Source organism: Phalacrocorax aristotelis, chromosome 7 (genome assembly GCF_949628215.1).
Source record: "Phalacrocorax aristotelis chromosome 7, bGulAri2.1, whole genome shotgun sequence".
NCBI lineage: Eukaryota > Metazoa > Chordata > Aves > Suliformes > Phalacrocoracidae > Phalacrocorax > Phalacrocorax aristotelis.
This window is the reverse complement of record NC_134282.1, coordinates 47,593,166-47,610,607: the sequence shown is the minus strand read 5'-3', so window position 1 is coordinate 47,610,607 and position 17,442 is coordinate 47,593,166. Positions and strand designations below refer to the sequence as shown.

General features: G+C 43.0%; 1 protein-coding gene across 1 annotated transcript in view; it reads left to right on the top strand.

Annotated features, from left to right (window-relative positions):
• The window catches only part of AGBL1 (AGBL carboxypeptidase 1), a 270,250-nt gene that overhangs the window by 14,823 nt on the left and 237,985 nt on the right, over positions 1 to 17,442 (top strand). Inside the window, exon 5 of the mRNA XM_075100597.1 lies at positions 14,736 to 14,773. Within this exon, the coding sequence (XP_074956698.1) occupies positions 14,736 to 14,773 (38 nt within the window). The remainder of the gene's footprint in view (positions 1 to 14,735; positions 14,774 to 17,442) is intronic.

Genomic DNA, 17,442 nt, shown 5'->3' with positions numbered 1-17,442 from the left:
CTGCTAACAACTGTTAAGGCTTGCAGCAGGGCCTCCAGCGTGGGCTACCCAAGCTTCTTAGGACATATTATCCAGTCAGGGAGTATTATTCATGTTGCCATATCTGTCTCGCTGTTGTCTTTGTGCTAACTAGATTAAAGCTAACACTTGGGTGCCTCACTACATTGCTGTTGTCTTGCCTCTTAGAAGTTTTGAGATGTATCTCTCACATAGCTGGGGAAACCACTGTCATTCCCATCCAAATGGGAGGTAGGACTTGATTTCATACCTCACTTGCACCTCAGAGTATTTCTCAGAGTTAAATGAACTATCAATGTCAATGATTCCTTGTAGCTGAGTACAATAGTTCCATAGAAGTATAGGTCAAGACTGGTGTGTACTGGTTATGCTAAGCATTTTGTAAATAGCACAGAAGGAAGAGAGTGGAATAAATAAACAAGAAGAGAGCTATAGGAGGATTACAGAATATTTTGCAATCTAGGAAGAAATGAAGGGTTTGGGATGATTTCTGGAAGTTGATGGGTTCTCTAAGTTGGGTGGGCAAGCTGTTCCTTATCTGCAGAAAGAAGGCTTTCACCAGTGGCGGTAGGGCTGTAAGAGTAAAGAAAGTGGAAGACAAAAGATCTCTTGTGTCTGAAGTGCTAATATGAGACATGGTGTGTTACTGTGGGCAAGTCACCTGAAATGAGACCTTTCATATGCTCAATGCATACACACAAACCTGCAACTTTCTAATGCCTTACTAAAAGTAGTGAGGGTATGGTCAGTTGTGTCCAAGGCATAGAGAACAGAGATAGAAAGGTGGAAAATGAGAAAGGGGAGAGAAAAGCAGTAGTGAATTTGTGAAAGGTTTTATGCTCGGGCACGATGCAGTTGAAGTCAACTGTGAAGTGAATGTGGAGCTGGCAGAGCAAGGAGAGGGTTGAGCAACATGATTGTGTGACCTTGTAAACACGTTTGAGGTGGATGTGAAGTGCCAAAGCTTTCAGAAAGCATCAGCAAGACAGCCCTGGGGGGCTGGTACTGGAGAGAAGGGATTTCTAAGCAAAGCCTATCTGAATTTGCTCATAGAAGTGATGAGTGGGGTCCCATCTTGCCTGTTTGCCTGCATTCATTTTCCTATGTCAAGGAGACAAACAAAGAATCCCCTTTGGAAATCACTGAGTTGGGTAATGACGTGAATCTCTGATAGAGGCCAGAGAGTGAATAGATAAAGCTGAAGGCACTCACTTGTGTGTCAGCACACATGAGAGCCCAGGAATCTCCTCTCCTTTCCCTTTCACTTGATTTACTGCCATTTCTCCTCCCACCTAGAAGCCTGTTACCATTATGAAGGGGGTAGATAGCAGCTGTGAAATTCTTCTCACAAAAGCTTTCAGTCCAAAGGTAGACAAGGGAAATTTGATGGAAACAACAATGAAAGGAAGCCTCAGCGCAGAGCTTCTATGGCAATGAATTTTGCACAATGCTAGCCCTGAACGGGTACTGTGCCCACAAGGGAAACAGCCCTAAGAATTTTCTGGGTCTGCTGTGGCTTTTTTCCAGCTCCAGCAGCACTGGCAATGCTGGCAGGTGAAGTGTAAGCCAGTCTCTAGAACTATCAGTGGTTTTAAAGCACGACAGTGATTAGACCTGCCCTGAGCAGAGTTAAATGACAGTGTCAAAGCCCTTAGCAACAGCCTTTCTATGCTAGGATTCCCTGTCCTGATAGCACTGTTGGAGCTGCACCAGCTGTAGCAGCAGTGAGGTAGCTGGTTTTAGCAATACAGAGGAAACACAACTGACAAATTTCCAGTGGGCATGAGAGCGAGCTCCAAAGTCTTCACAGTCTCTTTCAGGTTCTTTTGGGTAGTTAATAAACATTGATTATAGAGAATAAAAGAGTAATCTTAAATACTACAGTATTTACCAAGTGTGGGTGAAATGAGTTTTGTTAGGGAAAGGAAGTTTTGTAACAGCAGTGCTACCGATGCAGCACAGGTTTCTGGCTTGCAAACACCGGCAGGGCTCTTCTTGGTCTCTTTATCTGCAGGGCAACACTTGGAATGGCAGCAATGCTGGTAAAATCTGTAAATAAACTCAGGGTTGAGCTGCTCTGGGATGTGTTCAGAGACATGGAGGGGAGAACCTGAAAACTTGAGGAAGTGGCCGGTGAGGAAGAACAGGGATGCTGCTTCTATTATGGCTGTAGTTCTGGGGTTGGGAATGAAAACTCTCCCTGAAGTGTAAACCTTGGAAAGGTCATGGCTCTGAGGCCAAGCTTTCACCGCACCAGCTTTTAGCCTGCAGCAACAGCCAGACTACTGCAGAAGAAAAAAAGAAAATGATCCCATATCTTGGCACATCTACTCCACGTGTTTCTTTCCTCTCCTATGTTAAATGGATATAGTTTGGACTTCGTGTGGACCATAGGACATAAATTGCAATGGCTCAACAGCTCTCACTGTCTACCCAAAAGCTTCATTTCCTTCTTGTGTTTCATTGCTGGTTTAAATCTCACTTATCTATCTGTGGCTATTCCAGCTTTTGCCACCTTCCAGATTCTTCCATGTAGAAAAAATAAGGGCACACGGAAGAACCATCCTGAAAATCCTCATAATTTGTACTGAGCTTTTAAAAATTTCTTATCCCCATTGCTTCTTTCTTGTATTTACAGCTCAAGTTTTACCAGCCTTGGCTTTGATATGGTCTGTTTTCAAATCCCAGAGTTCGGCTTGATTATATCAGATGGAAACTTTCCAATGAAAGGGGGGGGAATATACTAACTTTTATTACTTAGGCTTCTGCAAATTGCAGCTTCAAAAAGCCCCTGCCGTTACGCCAGTGTGACACTGCAGAATTCAAACAGCAAATATCAGGAGAATTTGACTCAGTATTTGTGGCATTTTTGGCTTGTTACTGACTTTTTCCTCCTTCTAAATCCTCTAGATAAATGTTGTGAAGAACAGGCACCAGCAATAAGATGTGCCCAGATTATTGCTTAATAAGGATTTATATATGTTTAACCGGAAAAATTCATTAGTCTGCGGTTGGCTGGATCAGCCACAACAGCCAGAATGCTGGCTTTCAGCCAGCCTTGCAGGCTCGATGATGGTCTAGTGACCAGTGTTGCACCCCAGGCTAGTGCATTCTGCCTGCTCTCAAACATCCTTGCTTGTAGATGTGGGGATGAAACCTGAGGCTGTGCTTTGGCCCTGGTAGTGCAGTCTTCCTGCTTGTCCTCCCAAAGTCTTAATGCATCCTGCATCTTGAATCTCAGTCACCAGCTGGGCAAAGTGCTATATGGAAGGTAACATGAGTGATCTAACAGAGAATACTATTTCTCTGACTCGTGGGCATACCACTAAATTAAACATACTTCTCTTTTCTTTTTCGGGACCCCTACCTATGCCATTCCCACTGCCATCTTATATAGCCCATTGCTGCTCTTTGAAATGAGAAATATCTTGAGGTACTGTGGTTGCAGAGAGCCTCTTCTCTGACCTGCAGCCTGTTGGCTGCCTTCCCTGCAGTAAGATGTTCTACTTCTGTCCTGCCTGAGCTGCAGAGGCGAGGACAGGAGAAGGACAAATTCTCAGCAGGTGTTGGAGTGGTGGTGCATCTGCTGCTGTTTGAGGCTGCGGCCTTCTGTGATGGTGGCTTATGCCACTTACACGGGCGGCTTCTGCAGGAGCTCTATCCTCATTTGCAACATCTATCCTATTCAGTTTGAATCTGATCACGTGTCTTCAGATGACATTCCTGACTTTCCTATCACAGCTTGGAGATCTGATGTCCAGAAAGCTGCTGCAAGGTAGCGTGAAAGCTGTTTGCTTTCCACACCTTGGCTCTTTTTCCTGCAGAGACGTATCTCTGTGTGTATACTGCACAATAGAGCAGTATCCCCATTTCCCTCTCCCACCTGTCAAGCAAAACAGAAACCACAGAATAGCAGAGGGAGGTAAATAGCAGGACGCCTTTTTTTCCCTGCTAAACCTTTATTGAAAATCCCAGGCAAGTTAATAAGCTTTACTCCGAGCTCTGCAATTGCAACATCTATTTTCACAAATACTTCATGTTTACTGTACTCACCTGCTGCAAAACTTGTCGGTACTATATGTTTCTAGCACTGTTCTACGTGTTTTCGCAGTCCTCTGTTTTGACAACACGCAATGGGTAAAATTGGCATTTCTTTTACATACATGACAGATTTGAAAAATTGGTGTTGACTGAAAGGTCTTGGGTCAGTGAAGACTGAGTTTTCTGAATGAATGTCCAGATTTTCAGAGGTATTTAGGTATGTGGAGATGAAAGGTAATGTAATAATAACAGAAAGCCTCTCAGCAGGTTAAAGGCCCAACTGCTACAGTTGAAAGGTAGTTCTGACCTTAGTATACAAAGGGGCTTTGAAAAAATCCTGCTGAGTGCTAGCTGCATGCTCAGACGTAAAAACGCCTTTTAAATTCAGGTCAAGATGCCTAATGTGAATCTGTGAGAGAATGTTACTTTGTGTTTCTCAAGCATGTTTATGCATTGTTCTCAATCTGACTGATTTATAGTACCAATTAAGCTCAGTATTGTGTACACACATAGCTTACAAACAAATACCCCGGTATTTCCAAGTGTCTTCATATTTGGCAGCATCAGTTAGGTCCATCAAAACTGTGGAGTACCCAATTCACAGTAAATTCAGTGCTGAATGGTGAAGTATGTATGTGAGGGAACAAAACCATGCGAAGAGATAAAAAGTGGAGGCATTTGGAGAACAGGAGAAAACTCATGACAGCTTCTGCATATTTTCTTCCATATATTTTGTTGAAATTCCACTTGCATGTGAGCTTTTCAGGCAGCTCTAACTCTGACCACCATCCCTTTGGGCTTTAGGTAAGAGCAATATATAGAAACTGCCCAACCTGTGCACATAATAGGGAAATACTGCTTACCTACTTGGGAAGGACATGGAGATTGATAAATGGAAAGTGTTTCATGCAAGGAGATTAATTGGCATCAATATCTTTTTCCACTTGCTCCCTGCTGCAAACGTGGATGTAACGCTGTGTGCTGTCAGTGCTGCAGCTGATGTGTAAACAGCTACTCACACATTCAAACCATGGCCTTAGTACTGCAGGCAGATTGTAACTGGGCACTCACCAACACTCAGAACTGAGTAGGGCTATAGGGCTATGTTATGGTTTTATTGACAGTTCACAACCACCCAAGTTGCATCTTGTCGAGCAGCACAGGGAGGATGATTCCAGTAGCTATGCTTGCATGAAACAGCTTCTTGCTCTGGCATATTCAAAGAAACTCTGCAAGCCAGATCTCTTCCCTAGAGGTTTTAAGCTTTAAGTTTCTTTTGGCTGGACTTTATGGATGTGCTTCATCTGAATAGGACCAGAGGGGAAAGTGAAGTGCCATATAAACTCAAACTGATGGATCTATTTCAAGAGCCTTGTAATACGGAAACAGTACCATTAGATTAAAAAGAACAAACACAGTTTTTCATCTTGTGTTCAATATCGGTCATTCCTTTTTTTATTCTTAAGCATCTGACTTTTGCTTAAAGAAAACATTGCCACAAAAATCAGACTTGCTTCTTGGTAGAGATCAAGGAAGATGATGCTTTCTTAGTCCTTCAGCTTCATCTTTCATGGTTTTTTTCAAGTCTCTTGAATTGCACACATTTTTAAAATCAGTTTCCCTGAAAGACATTTATTTCTTTGGTTAAAAAGTCCAACCAAACAAAACCCCCAAACAAAACAAACCTCAATATCCTAAGCATTGTAACTGCAGGAATGGCTGAAATGAAACCTCAAATTTCCCATCCATCGCAGCAGCCTAGTTTCACGCAGTAGAGGTTGCTATTTCAAACACTGCTGCTTTACAGCTCAAGAGCACTTTTCATTACAAAGTGATTTTTAAAGGTGTTCTACCCCAAGATTACTGCTGCCTTAGAGATGGTTTGTACTAACCAGTAGTCGGGGAGAACTACAACTCTTAGCCTTGATTACCTGAAACTAGCCTCCCTTTTGTGCTCTCAGATAGCTCTGGGCACAAGTAATGACATGCTAGGTACCTCACTACCTGGCCTGTCAGCAGCACAAGCTGCCCTTGGATATCACACTGCCAGCAATTGATAGTATCCATAAAATAAAAATCTTGCAGTTGTTTGCAGGTAATATAATGTGAGTGCAGGCTGATTTTCTGGCATCATAAAGTCCTGGGTACCCCCAAGCTCTACCTTCTCTTTCATAGTTCACAGTCAGAGACTCCCCAGTGGCAAAGCACCTGCAATTCAATTTCTCTTAATGAGGACAGAAGCCAGAGTTGCCCTGCTGAGATTTCAGCCTAGGGTTCCTCAGTATGTTGCCAAGCAGTGCCCTTTGGCTGCATCATGCAGTAAGCAGGGTTTCACAAGGTGCGTGGATTGTATCCCTCTCCCTGCCCTTGCTCTGGCTGTACACAGCATTCAGAAAAGTTCAGGGCAGAACAATCCAGAAGCAAGCAGAAAGAGGCTGGATCTCTCCCCCGTGCACTGAGCACCTGCCTTGCCTTAAGCGTGTTGTGCACATCAGTCCCTGGGGTGTCCAGAGCAAAAGCTGCTGGGCATGGGGAACTGATAAGTCACAAATAAATGGACAACTAAGGAATGAGCCAACAGTTACTAGTAAGAAAGAGCCCCGTGGTCTGAGCTGGGGTTGGAAGGCAGCTGTCTGGGGAAAGGAGGGGGATTTAACCCCACTCCCTGACATACTTTAATTGTATATGAGATGTTTTGTAGGGCTGCGCCAGTGCTTGTCAGCAGATGTGGCCTCAATGAATATCTTACCACTCCTCTTCATCAATCAAGGGTAGCATCAAGCCCCTTTTTCAGTCCCCCTACACGTGTCCCTTAGGTGGGAGAGCTGGATTCTCACACCATCAGCCTGGAACTGCCTGGGAGATGAATCTGTTAAGAATCCTGTCTGATTATGATCCTTCCAGCCCCTTCATCTTGATGTGAATGACAAGTTGACAAGCGTGCCTCAGCCACATTGGTGACATCTGACCCTAGAGAGGGAGTTGACAGGAATGGGAAATCTTCTGAGGTATGGCTTCTGCTTGAGGAAGCAGTGCCAGCTCCGCGCCATGCTGTAAGAAATGCCTGGGCATTTGCTTGGCAAAGATTTAAGTGTATTTCATGTACCTTGTTCTTCTTTGTTATTACTTTGAAGCTAATTTAATTTAGAACTGTAAAGAATAGGTTGAATTTTTAGGATACAGCTGTCTCTGCTTCTGTACTTGTTCTACATGAGAGAGAGAGAGTAGGATACTTGTAAGAATGCCTGGAGGATAACCCTGGAGTGACTGTTCTTTCTGGGAGGCAGAGATGAAAGAGGCTGGAAGGATATACCTTTTCACTGATTTTAACCTAACAGGCTCCAGGGCAGGCAGAGATGTTTGGAAGATGCTGCAGTGAAGGCTTTGAGCTGAGCCTGGGAACCGAGATATGCTTATTGTATTAGCCATGAGAGCAAGAGAGGAGCTCACTTTGGGGCTTCTGCATCACAATTATAACTTCTCTTTGAGTGGCAGCACAGCTTTTGGAGAATACATTAACTTCAGCTCACCAAAATGCAAGATAGGAGAAAAATCATTCCTGGACCTTTTGTAGGGTTAAAAAACAAGGAATCTTCACTCCTTTTGCTGTTAAGTCCTGTTGGCTATTAGCATTGACTTTGGTACTGGTGCACGTTGGGGTTTTTTTTGTTTATCCTCACAACCCTCCTCTAACTGTTAATACCTATAGAAATCTTTAAAGGGGGGAGGAAATACATGCATGCATTTAATTTCTGTACGCTTTTTCTTTGCTCAATAATTCTATTCAGCAAAATGTATTGCACCACAGAGAATAGATTCCATAGAAAATGTATATTTGTATTAAAGACAGCATATGCTTTTCTGGGGGGCGGAGCTGGTCACTGGAACTGAAATAACCATTAGAAAGGGAGTGCGTCACTTTTTTTCCCTTTCCTTCAGCATTACACCAAAAGCACATCTGTGCACAACAGCTGGATCTCTGAACTCCACCTGTTGGCAGTATGTGGGACATTGCAGACTGTGTGCAGGCTTTGCCTTTAGCATAAGTTTTAATGCCTAGCTAACAAGCTGGAATTAAAGCGGACATGATGATGGGTGTTTTTGCATAACTCCTAGACCAGCAGTACTATGAAAATGCCAGCAGCATAAGCGACTCTTGCTCACCCATATTTCCAGGACTCGTGAAGCTGCTAGTTTTAAGCCTTTAAAACAAAACAAATCACTGTGCAAGTGCCCGCATATTTAAGATCTGTATTTCTGGGCCACAAGGGAAATGACTATTCATGGCGTCTGTCTCAGATGAGATCTACCTTCTGGAAGGATTTATAAAGCACCTATTGCCATGGTGCCTACATGTTGTTTCTAAATGTGTCTCAGTTATCAAATGTGAAATTGTCTTTTGAGTGAGTTGCTCTGTGACTGTATAAACTCCAGTACTTAAGTATGAGTCCCAGGGGTTGGAGGCAAAACGCAGCCAGACGATATGTACGCTCCAGGGCACTTAATTCCTCCCGGGGATAGGGGCTATGGAAGCTTAGGGACTTTAAGCCTGTAAGCTGTAATACCTTGAGCCCTCAGTCAGGGTTACCATTGTGCTAGATGCTTTACAAATATATGTTGTATGGTCCCTGCCCATGCTGCTTGTGATATAAATAAACATGACAGCAACAAGTGAGAATACTGATAAATAGCAGGGTGAAGGGCAAAAGGAGGGAGCATGGGCTGTTGCCAGGCAGGGGCAGAATCTTTTCTTACATTTCTATAAAAATAGTGCTTTACATCTTTATTATCCAGGTGTGATTGCCTTTAGGAATTAGATCAGGCATCAAGTCTGAAGAGGTATTTAATGAAGCACCAAGTCATTAGCTTTCATTCAATAATTTGAAGAGGATGTTTCATGCTTAAGCATGTAAAAGGTACAGTCTCACAGGAGAAGGAGGGGTGGTTAAATTACTTGGGGGCTGATTTGCAGAGCCCTGTTGGATCATTTCTTTCTTCAGTCTTTGGCTTCTCTGCTGTTCCCTGTTCATAGTTCCAAGCTAATCCTGAAAGATGGGTATGGACATCACTTTGTCTTATGAGTCTTAAAATCCTTTCATGTAGTCCACCATGCATCTCTTCTAGTTAGGTTTTTCATCTTCAGGAGCGTGTGTGTGGTTTTGCTTTTGTTTGTGGGTGGGGTTTTTTGTTGTTTGGGGTTTTTTTGTTTGTGCTGTGGGTTTTGTTTTTCTTTTTCTTTAGTCTTTTTTTTAAAATACTGGGGTGGAACAGAAATAAATTATCTTTTCAAGAGGCAGAAACAGAGGCACAACATTGTCAGTCATACTGCCCGGTGCTGCAGCCTGTGAGCTGACAGCAGAGCAGAGAAGAGAACTTGAGATCCTGGCTTCGAGTATCCTCTGTCTGCAGTGATTTCCAGCCAACACTGTCCTGGTAGCTCAGATCTGAAAGGGTGACCCAGACATAAGATTTCTTTGTCTATGCTTTTTAGCAGCCTGGTTTTACTGGCTAATCCAATTGTGCTTTGGCTTGGGAAGTGGAGTTTTTCTTTGTTGCTCCTGGTTCCTAAGCACAGGATCTGGAAGTTGTGTTTGTCTATCTGTCTGCTAGTTGTGTTCCTGCTCTGATATCCAAGCTGCTGACTTGGAAACACTTCAAAGATTTCCATTCTTGACTGCTACTACAGGGAGTTTTTAATGTTTTCTGATTACAGAGCAGCATTTATTATTATGACTTTTAAGATAGAGCAACTTTATTTATACATACTTTTTTTTGAAATATATAAATGGGTGTCCTTTGAGACACACTGGGGTTGACAAAACAGCTAAGATTTTACTAATGTATTACCACAAAGAACAGAAAATCGGAGGAAGGCATCTGGACAGGTTTGGCAGGTTTTTTAATGATTTCATTTTTTACCCCTATTCCTTCTTGAGACAAATGCGGAGTTCTGCACTGGGCACGCTATCAAATTCTCTGGTCTAGCATATGGCTCATCAAGTCTTCTTTCTTGTGCTCTTAAACTTTTCCTCCTGTTCCCATCTTCCTTCCCCGCCTCCCCCTGTCCTTAATCTCATGCGCAATTTGTTATCTCCTTTCTCTCTGTCTTCCTGTCCAAGGCTTACTCATCTCATTATATCTTCTGGTGCCAGAAAAGATGCTGTTGGTTTGCCATATGGTGTTAAGAGGTGCTGATATCACAAACACCAGTTGCTCGGCTTGCCGTAAAGCCTATTAACGCACCCGTCAGCTTGCTGCTGTTCTCGATGACAGTCCATTCTGCATTCTCTTCTATGACTTCTTGTTTTGTTTGTTTGAATTTGTTCAGCGTCAAGGACAGGTAATATTCTGGGGATACTTGCTGAGAGCTGACTTAAATTCAGCATTGTAGTTTACACTTTAACTCCAAGCTTAAAACAAATGCAGGTAGATGACTCTTTACACAGTGTAGGTGCGAACTGCCTTCCCAGGATAATTGTGCGTACTGAGCTTGCATGAGTTCAAAAGTGGCTAGGCAAATATATGGAAGCAAAATCAGCTAAAAGCTAAAAAGCTTCCCAAAGGCACCATTGCTAGCTTACAAAACCTTGGACTGCAAATTGCTGGAATCTAAGTCTGCTCTGGAAGTTCTAGCACTGTGTTTTTGCTGTGGTCTTATGCTCTTCCCATGGACACTGTTGGCCATAGGATACTAGACTACTTGGACTTTCAGCTTAAGCTGGTGTAGCTGTTCTGGCCTGGCTAATTAACTTTGTGCTTAGAATACCTGTTTCCCTTTTCACTTCCATTTTATATATGATTAAAATGTAGGGATATAGGACCACAGTCAACCCTGGGTCACTTTTTTCAGATTCCTTCCTCATTGACAACTGAGCCTGACAATCCCATGATAAGCAATTCAGGCTCCCTTTTCAATGTCGTTAGGTCGTTCGTCCCATCACTGCCAAGAGGATTTTTCAGAGCTTCATTTTCCAGTGCTTAAAAACCATTCTTTAATTTCCATTTGAAATTTATTCATGGCCATTTTATATCCATTTGTCCTTGTGCCAACTTTGTTCTTTAGCTTAAGTAGCTCTCTGCCTTCCTCAGTGTTTACTTCTCCCCCACCAAGCACGTCTACGGAGAACAATCAAGTCACCTCTTAACCATCATTTTGCAAAGGTGACAAAACTGTGATCTTTAAGACTCCTCATGAGATATGTCTCCATTACCATAATGATTGCCTTAGCAGTTTTCTGCATGGTTCCTTCTGCATACCATGTATAGCTGTTCAGGTGAAGCCTTGTATGAAGACATTCCTGCTTTCCCTTCTCCACTGGCAGTGGCTTTCCTGAGACCTGATCTGTCCTTTTTCACGGGGTCATTCTGCTGGGTAATGCTTGTCTTCATCCTCTAACGAGCTCATATATCCAGGGTGTCCGTCAACTCACTTCCAAATTATGAGCCCTTGCTCATAACAGCAATTCTTATTAAACCCTAAATGCGTAACCTTGCACTTTGACTATTACATTTCATCACCTTTCTATTGCTTCAGAACTCAAGAACATCCTGTTACTCCTGAAAGATATTCCAAACTCCCTGATATTGGCAGTAGCTCCTGGCTTCACACAGTCAGCAGGTTTTGTTAGTACACTCTGACTTATTGTGCCAAGGTCATTAATGAAATGATAAAATAAGATCCGTCTCAAAACCTGCTTGTGGACTTCCACACATAACTTCCCTCCAGACTAGTAATTCCTCTTCCCACAAAAATCCTGTCATTGCCTCTTTAACCAGTTCTTTACCCATCTTGCAATTCTTATACTAATCCCCATGTTCTCCAGCTTGTGCCAGTGTGGCACCATATCAAATGCTCATTGAAGTACAGATAAATTAGATCTACCACATTTCCCTTGCCTAGAAAGATTGGTTATCTTCTCAGAGAAAGATATCAAGTTAGGCTGGCTCGATCTACTCTTGGTAAGTCCTTTTTATCCCTTAACTTGTTTTATCTGTTTTGTAGTTTACCCTCATGCCTTTATTTTTCCTTTCAAAATTTGTTCTGAAGCAATGCATGTTATTGTGGTCAGTCGACTGGGTCTGCGCCTACTTATGCCTAACTGTAGAGTACATGCTGTAGGGCATCCAGAACACTGCGTATTGCCTATGCCAAAACCCTTGTGATGAATTGCAGTACTTGAAGAGGTGAAATATACTAGTTTGGTTCCACTTTATTTTATTGCCAGACTATGTACGGGCATGGACTGAGATGAGGATGTGTCTAGACTGTTAGCCTGGGATGTGGGAAATCCAGCTAGCTACAGCTGCAGGTCTGTAATGTGTTTTTTTTTTTTAGAAGTAGGTGGTGATTGTGAAAATTTCTGATTCTGCTGAGTGGTGGTGCTGGGATCTGTGTGATACCACATTTAATATTTTTTTTTTTAGGACATGTCCAAATTTTCCATCCCACAGTACCATCTGCGTGGATTTCCTTACATCTTTACGTTACATCTTACATTACTTTACATCTTACGGTCTTGGTTTTCTCAGCTTTACAGTCAAAGCAGTTGCAACCTGTTCTACCAGGTCACATCAAAAGCACAAATAGTTCTTATCCCTCGACTCAGGGCAGGTCAGCTCCTTCTGAGCCTGGAGAAGAGAAGTGACCGGGGTTGTTAAGGCTGTAGAAGGGTCAGCTATGGTATGGCCAGGAAGAGTTTAGGTCTTCTGGGGCAAGTGTGATGAGGAATTAGAGAATATAGGGATTCAAAGATAGTAGGAATAGGAGATTACACCTTCCAAGAACATGGTTTGTGAGGTCCGAAGTCCTCTGAGGATGAATGAAGTTGTACACAATGTGGCTTACAGACCCCCCAAAAAGTATTGGAGAATCCAGATTTGCCGATTGTTTGGTTGATGGGAGGTTTGCTGGCAGCGTTGACACTATGACAGTGGTGTAGCTCTAGTGAAACTTTTTGCAATACATATAAGCACCCTCAAAATAAGTCAGATGCCTACAGGAAATCTTTAGATCTCTTCTGCCTGGAGCCAGAAACACTCTGATCCTTCCTTCATTGCTCTGCTGTTATGGCATGTGATTGAGACGTCACATGTAGCCTGCAAACATAGGTATGTAATGTAGTCTCCTTTACAAGATATTTACTTGAGTGTGAGCCTTGGGAGGTGCTCTGGATGGAATTTTGACTTGCTTAGAGCTGTGTACTTTGTTCCAAATTTTAAACTCAGGGAAAGACTGAGTGATCAGTGGCTGTAGTGTATCCCTCTTCTGAGCATGCCAAATAGCTGGTGGATGACAGTATTCCTCCCACCAGCTGAATGATTGCTGTTTAGGTCATGTTAAAGACGCAATAAGAACATGGCTGGGCTTCCACTGGTGAGATTTTTAGCTAATGATTTCCTGTTCTGTCTGTATTTGAGTGCATTTCTTCTACAGTTTGTAATGCTGCTGTTGAACTCTGACAGATTCATTACATAAGAATGACATTAGATAGGGATGTCGACCCAACATCAGCAAGAACCAGATTTTGACTCTTTCTTAGTCTCAGCTGCTGTTAGGACAACGATGAACAGCAGCTTGATGACAAAAAAATATTTCTTGCCGCAGGATGATAATTGGCTCAGTATGGAAGTTAATACAATTTTGTTTGGGGGTTGGTTTATAAAAAGATTACATTTTAAGAAATCCTTGGGCACGGAGGGTTTTGTGGCTGTATTTATTTAATCAGCTGTGGGTGCTTGAAACTTCACAGCAGTAAGCCAGGTTAGAACATGGATCTTCTTGCTCCAGCAGAACATGATTGGAAAAAAAAATTTCCAGTGGGGCTAGTGTGATGGAGACTATACCACATGAGGAAGAAACTTGCTTCTAGATGGTGGGCAGTAAGGATGTCTCAGTTCAGCTTTTCACGCTACAAATGCTAGTGACCAGCTCCCTTTCAAACCAGAGCTATGCTGACTCAAGCAGGTTGAGTTGCTTACCTGCACATTGAAGCAACACAGAAGGTCAACAGAAATCTCTCTGTGTATCTCTCCCCTCTACCTCCTCACTCTAAGCATTATGGGGCAAGTTGTCTTACTGCACATCTTTAGCATCTTTCTTACAAGTCCTGACCAGGGTGGGGGCCTTTACATGCCACTGCAACACCAAGACATTGTTGTAATTAAAAGAAATTAACTTTTCTTTTCCATTAAAGCTGGTGGGAGCGAGGATGGGGTTGAAGCTTGTTTTGGGAAAATGGAGAAGGGAGTGGAATTTGGCTGGAAATACTGATGTGGATGTCCCAGCTTGACGCAGAAGTTGTCATCTACTGGTGCAGATAGAAGCACTGGTGTCTGGAGTGGTCATGTGCTGAGTCTCATACAAAGAAATAGCTCTGGGGCAGCAGTTTGAAGACTTGCTTCATTGCTTTGGTTGTGTGGGTGTTGCTTTAAATGTAATGGTCAATACAAGTCAGTGTAATGCTGAAGCTAGAGGGCTAATGGTCTTTTCAAATAACTGAGTCAGCTGCAGAGACTGGATCCTCCGCTGGTATAAAACATTGCAGTTCTGTCAAAGTCCATCATAAGCTGTCAGTTTAGACCAGCTGGGATGCCTGGCCCAGAAGACTGTGAAGATGAAGGTTACAAAAATTATCAGAGAAATTGACATTATTTCTCCATCTCTCTTCTTTCCCCAGGGCAGCCATTGAGGCTCTGGCAGCTTTGCTGAAATCAAGTAAGCTTTCTCTCCCTCCCCCCCACCCCCCCTCATATTCTTTCTGACTTTCCTTTCTCTGCTGTTCTTCTGCACAGAGTAATCCTGTTGAACCTCATTCTCCCTTGATATCCCTTCTTCCCTCAGTCCCAAAGAACACTGCTTAGAAAAGAGAGGCAGTAGTGCAGTTTCCTATATGCCTAGCTATGATCCTTGGAGGCCCATGGCTCTGTGGCACACAACTCTATGGGAGGTGGTGCTCTAGGTCCCAGGGAGCAAGCTGCTGAGAGAACCAGACTAGACCCTTACTTTGAGTATTTAGGGAACAGTGGTTGTCCTGGGGATTGGAACAGTGGAGGAAATAGGGAACCTCTCCAGCCAGTGACTAATGCTCATTGCTCTGTTCCACATTACTGGAGAGTTGTGCCAGGACCTGTCTGTCCTGTGGTGGCAGTGAACTATGTGCTTACCTGGTAGCAATGATGCTGTTAGCAAAGGTTTGGAAAACTTCTGTAGTCAAAAAGAGGTGACCTTATTCTGCCTTGCAACCTTGTCAGGTCTGATAATGTGCAGACAGGGCTGAGACCTAGTGATTGCAGCCGTACAGCCCTGCTACAGAAGGCTGTGCTTAACATTTGCACCAGCTGACTGGGGGTGTTGAAGACCTTAACGTGGGTTCTCAGGCACACACTGCTGGTGTGACTGTTCCTGAAATGAATGTGCTACCCTTTTTTTTGCCTTTATCCCATCCAAAAATGCTTAGCTTTTTATTACCAGACTTTAATAAAGCTTTGATTAAGAAAGAGCACTCTACTATTGCAGACAATCTACAATAAATCACAATGGCGTATTGTCCTTCTCTCCCTCTATTTCTTTCTTCCCCCCCTTTTCTTCCCCTCCCCCTTCTCCTTTTCATAGTATCAGAATAAGTGCATTTGTGAAAACTTGTAGCCCTGGAAGCAGTGCTTAAATGAGCATGCTGCAATGGGATCATGTCTGACTTGCATCAGCTAGTGATGAATTCTGAAATTAATGCCTCAGTATTAACCTTGCTGCCTAGATTTAAAGGTCACATTATTGCAACAAGGAAAGACCACCTGGTTTGGGCACTAAGTCTTAAGGGGACTGTGGGGATATGCCACAGCTGCTTGCAACACAAAAGCAAAATTAGCCTTTGGAGTAGAAAGAAGTTTACAGAGAAGGCTAAAAAGGTGGACCAAGAGCTGAAAGCTCAGCTGGCAGCTTGAGCTTTTCACCTGAATTCCTGTTTTATGGTAAGTACTAGGACTGGGAAGTGAAATTCTGTTGTCCCAAGATATTTATAGGACAAATTTTCTACTTGGAGGCTTGTTCCGGGTCTAGGGATGGGAACAGTATATAGAAGTGGAGGACTAATTACCAAGGGAAGCTGTGAAATGTGATCTCCTGGGGAGTTGAAAATACATGTTGTAAAAGTTGTGGGGGGAAGCTGAGGGTGACATAAAAAATCTAAAAGGATTGGATTCAGCTCCAAGTTCTCTCAGCACTTTCTCTCCTGGAATGAGGTAAGTCTGCGTGGTTTTTTTTGTGTGTGGGTTTTTTTTTTTGTTTTTGTTTTTTTTTTTAACCATTTAGTCTTAGAAATTGCTTGTGTGACTTTTCTCAGCCAACTTATGTTGTGAAGGCATCTTGGTTGGTTCTTCCTTTTATGCCTTTTGCGCTTCAGGAAGTGTGTAGAGGGTTTCCAGTACTGGAAGAACACACAGATCACTCTGGTTGCTTGTTTCGGGTATCTTCACAGAAGGTACAAAAAATGGACTCTGATTAAAATATAATCTGTTGAGCAAAGCAGTCTATATACTGTCACGCTGGTTGATCACTGTGGTGTATAGAATAGGGTTCTCATGTTCATTTGTACTGTTGACCATTACAAACAAAGGCATTGTCTGGCAGACACACTTCTTCACTTGGAGACACCGTTCCCAGTTTGCTGTTATGTGTCCTTTCCCCCTTTAAGGCACTGGACCCGGGACTTGAGAAATGGTGCCAATACTGTGCCACCAAATAGAGCACCACAGCACACAAGTCAGCTTGAACTGTGTTTTATGATGTTTTCTGCAGTATGATGCAGAATGGTCAAGAATATCTTTTAGTTTTCTCCTTGTCCTGTGGCTCAGTATGTGAGAAGCTCCAGGCTTCTGGAGTAGACTGCTCTGGTAGCTGCATACAAATGAGCAGGCTGTGCCTTTTGGGAGGTGTGGGGTAGGAGATGTGAAAACCAGCTCTGGTTCTTCCAGAGATAAATCCACCATGGCTGGAAAAGAGCTGAATTCTCTTTCATGATTGTGTCAGGGCAGCTTTGTTTGTCACAGTGAACTTATGCCCATGATCTTAGCTCTTTTAAATGTTGCAGGGGTTCTTAGAAAGTTAAAAATCAGATCTGGTGCATGCTGTAGCTCTTGAAAATTGCTTATGAAAATAAGGGTAAAACTGTACACAGCAAAGAACCCAGAAGCCCTTTAGCATGCTTTAGGTGGGATGCAAACTAAACAGGAGGCAGGAATCCTGGAATGTGCTACAGAACTGAATTGCTGGACTGATTACTGTGAGCTTTGTTGGAGACTTGTAGTAACCCACTTGCTGGGAAATGGTGGCGAGATTCAGTTTTGGTGGGGGTGAAAACTGTAAAACAGACAGGACAAGAACACACC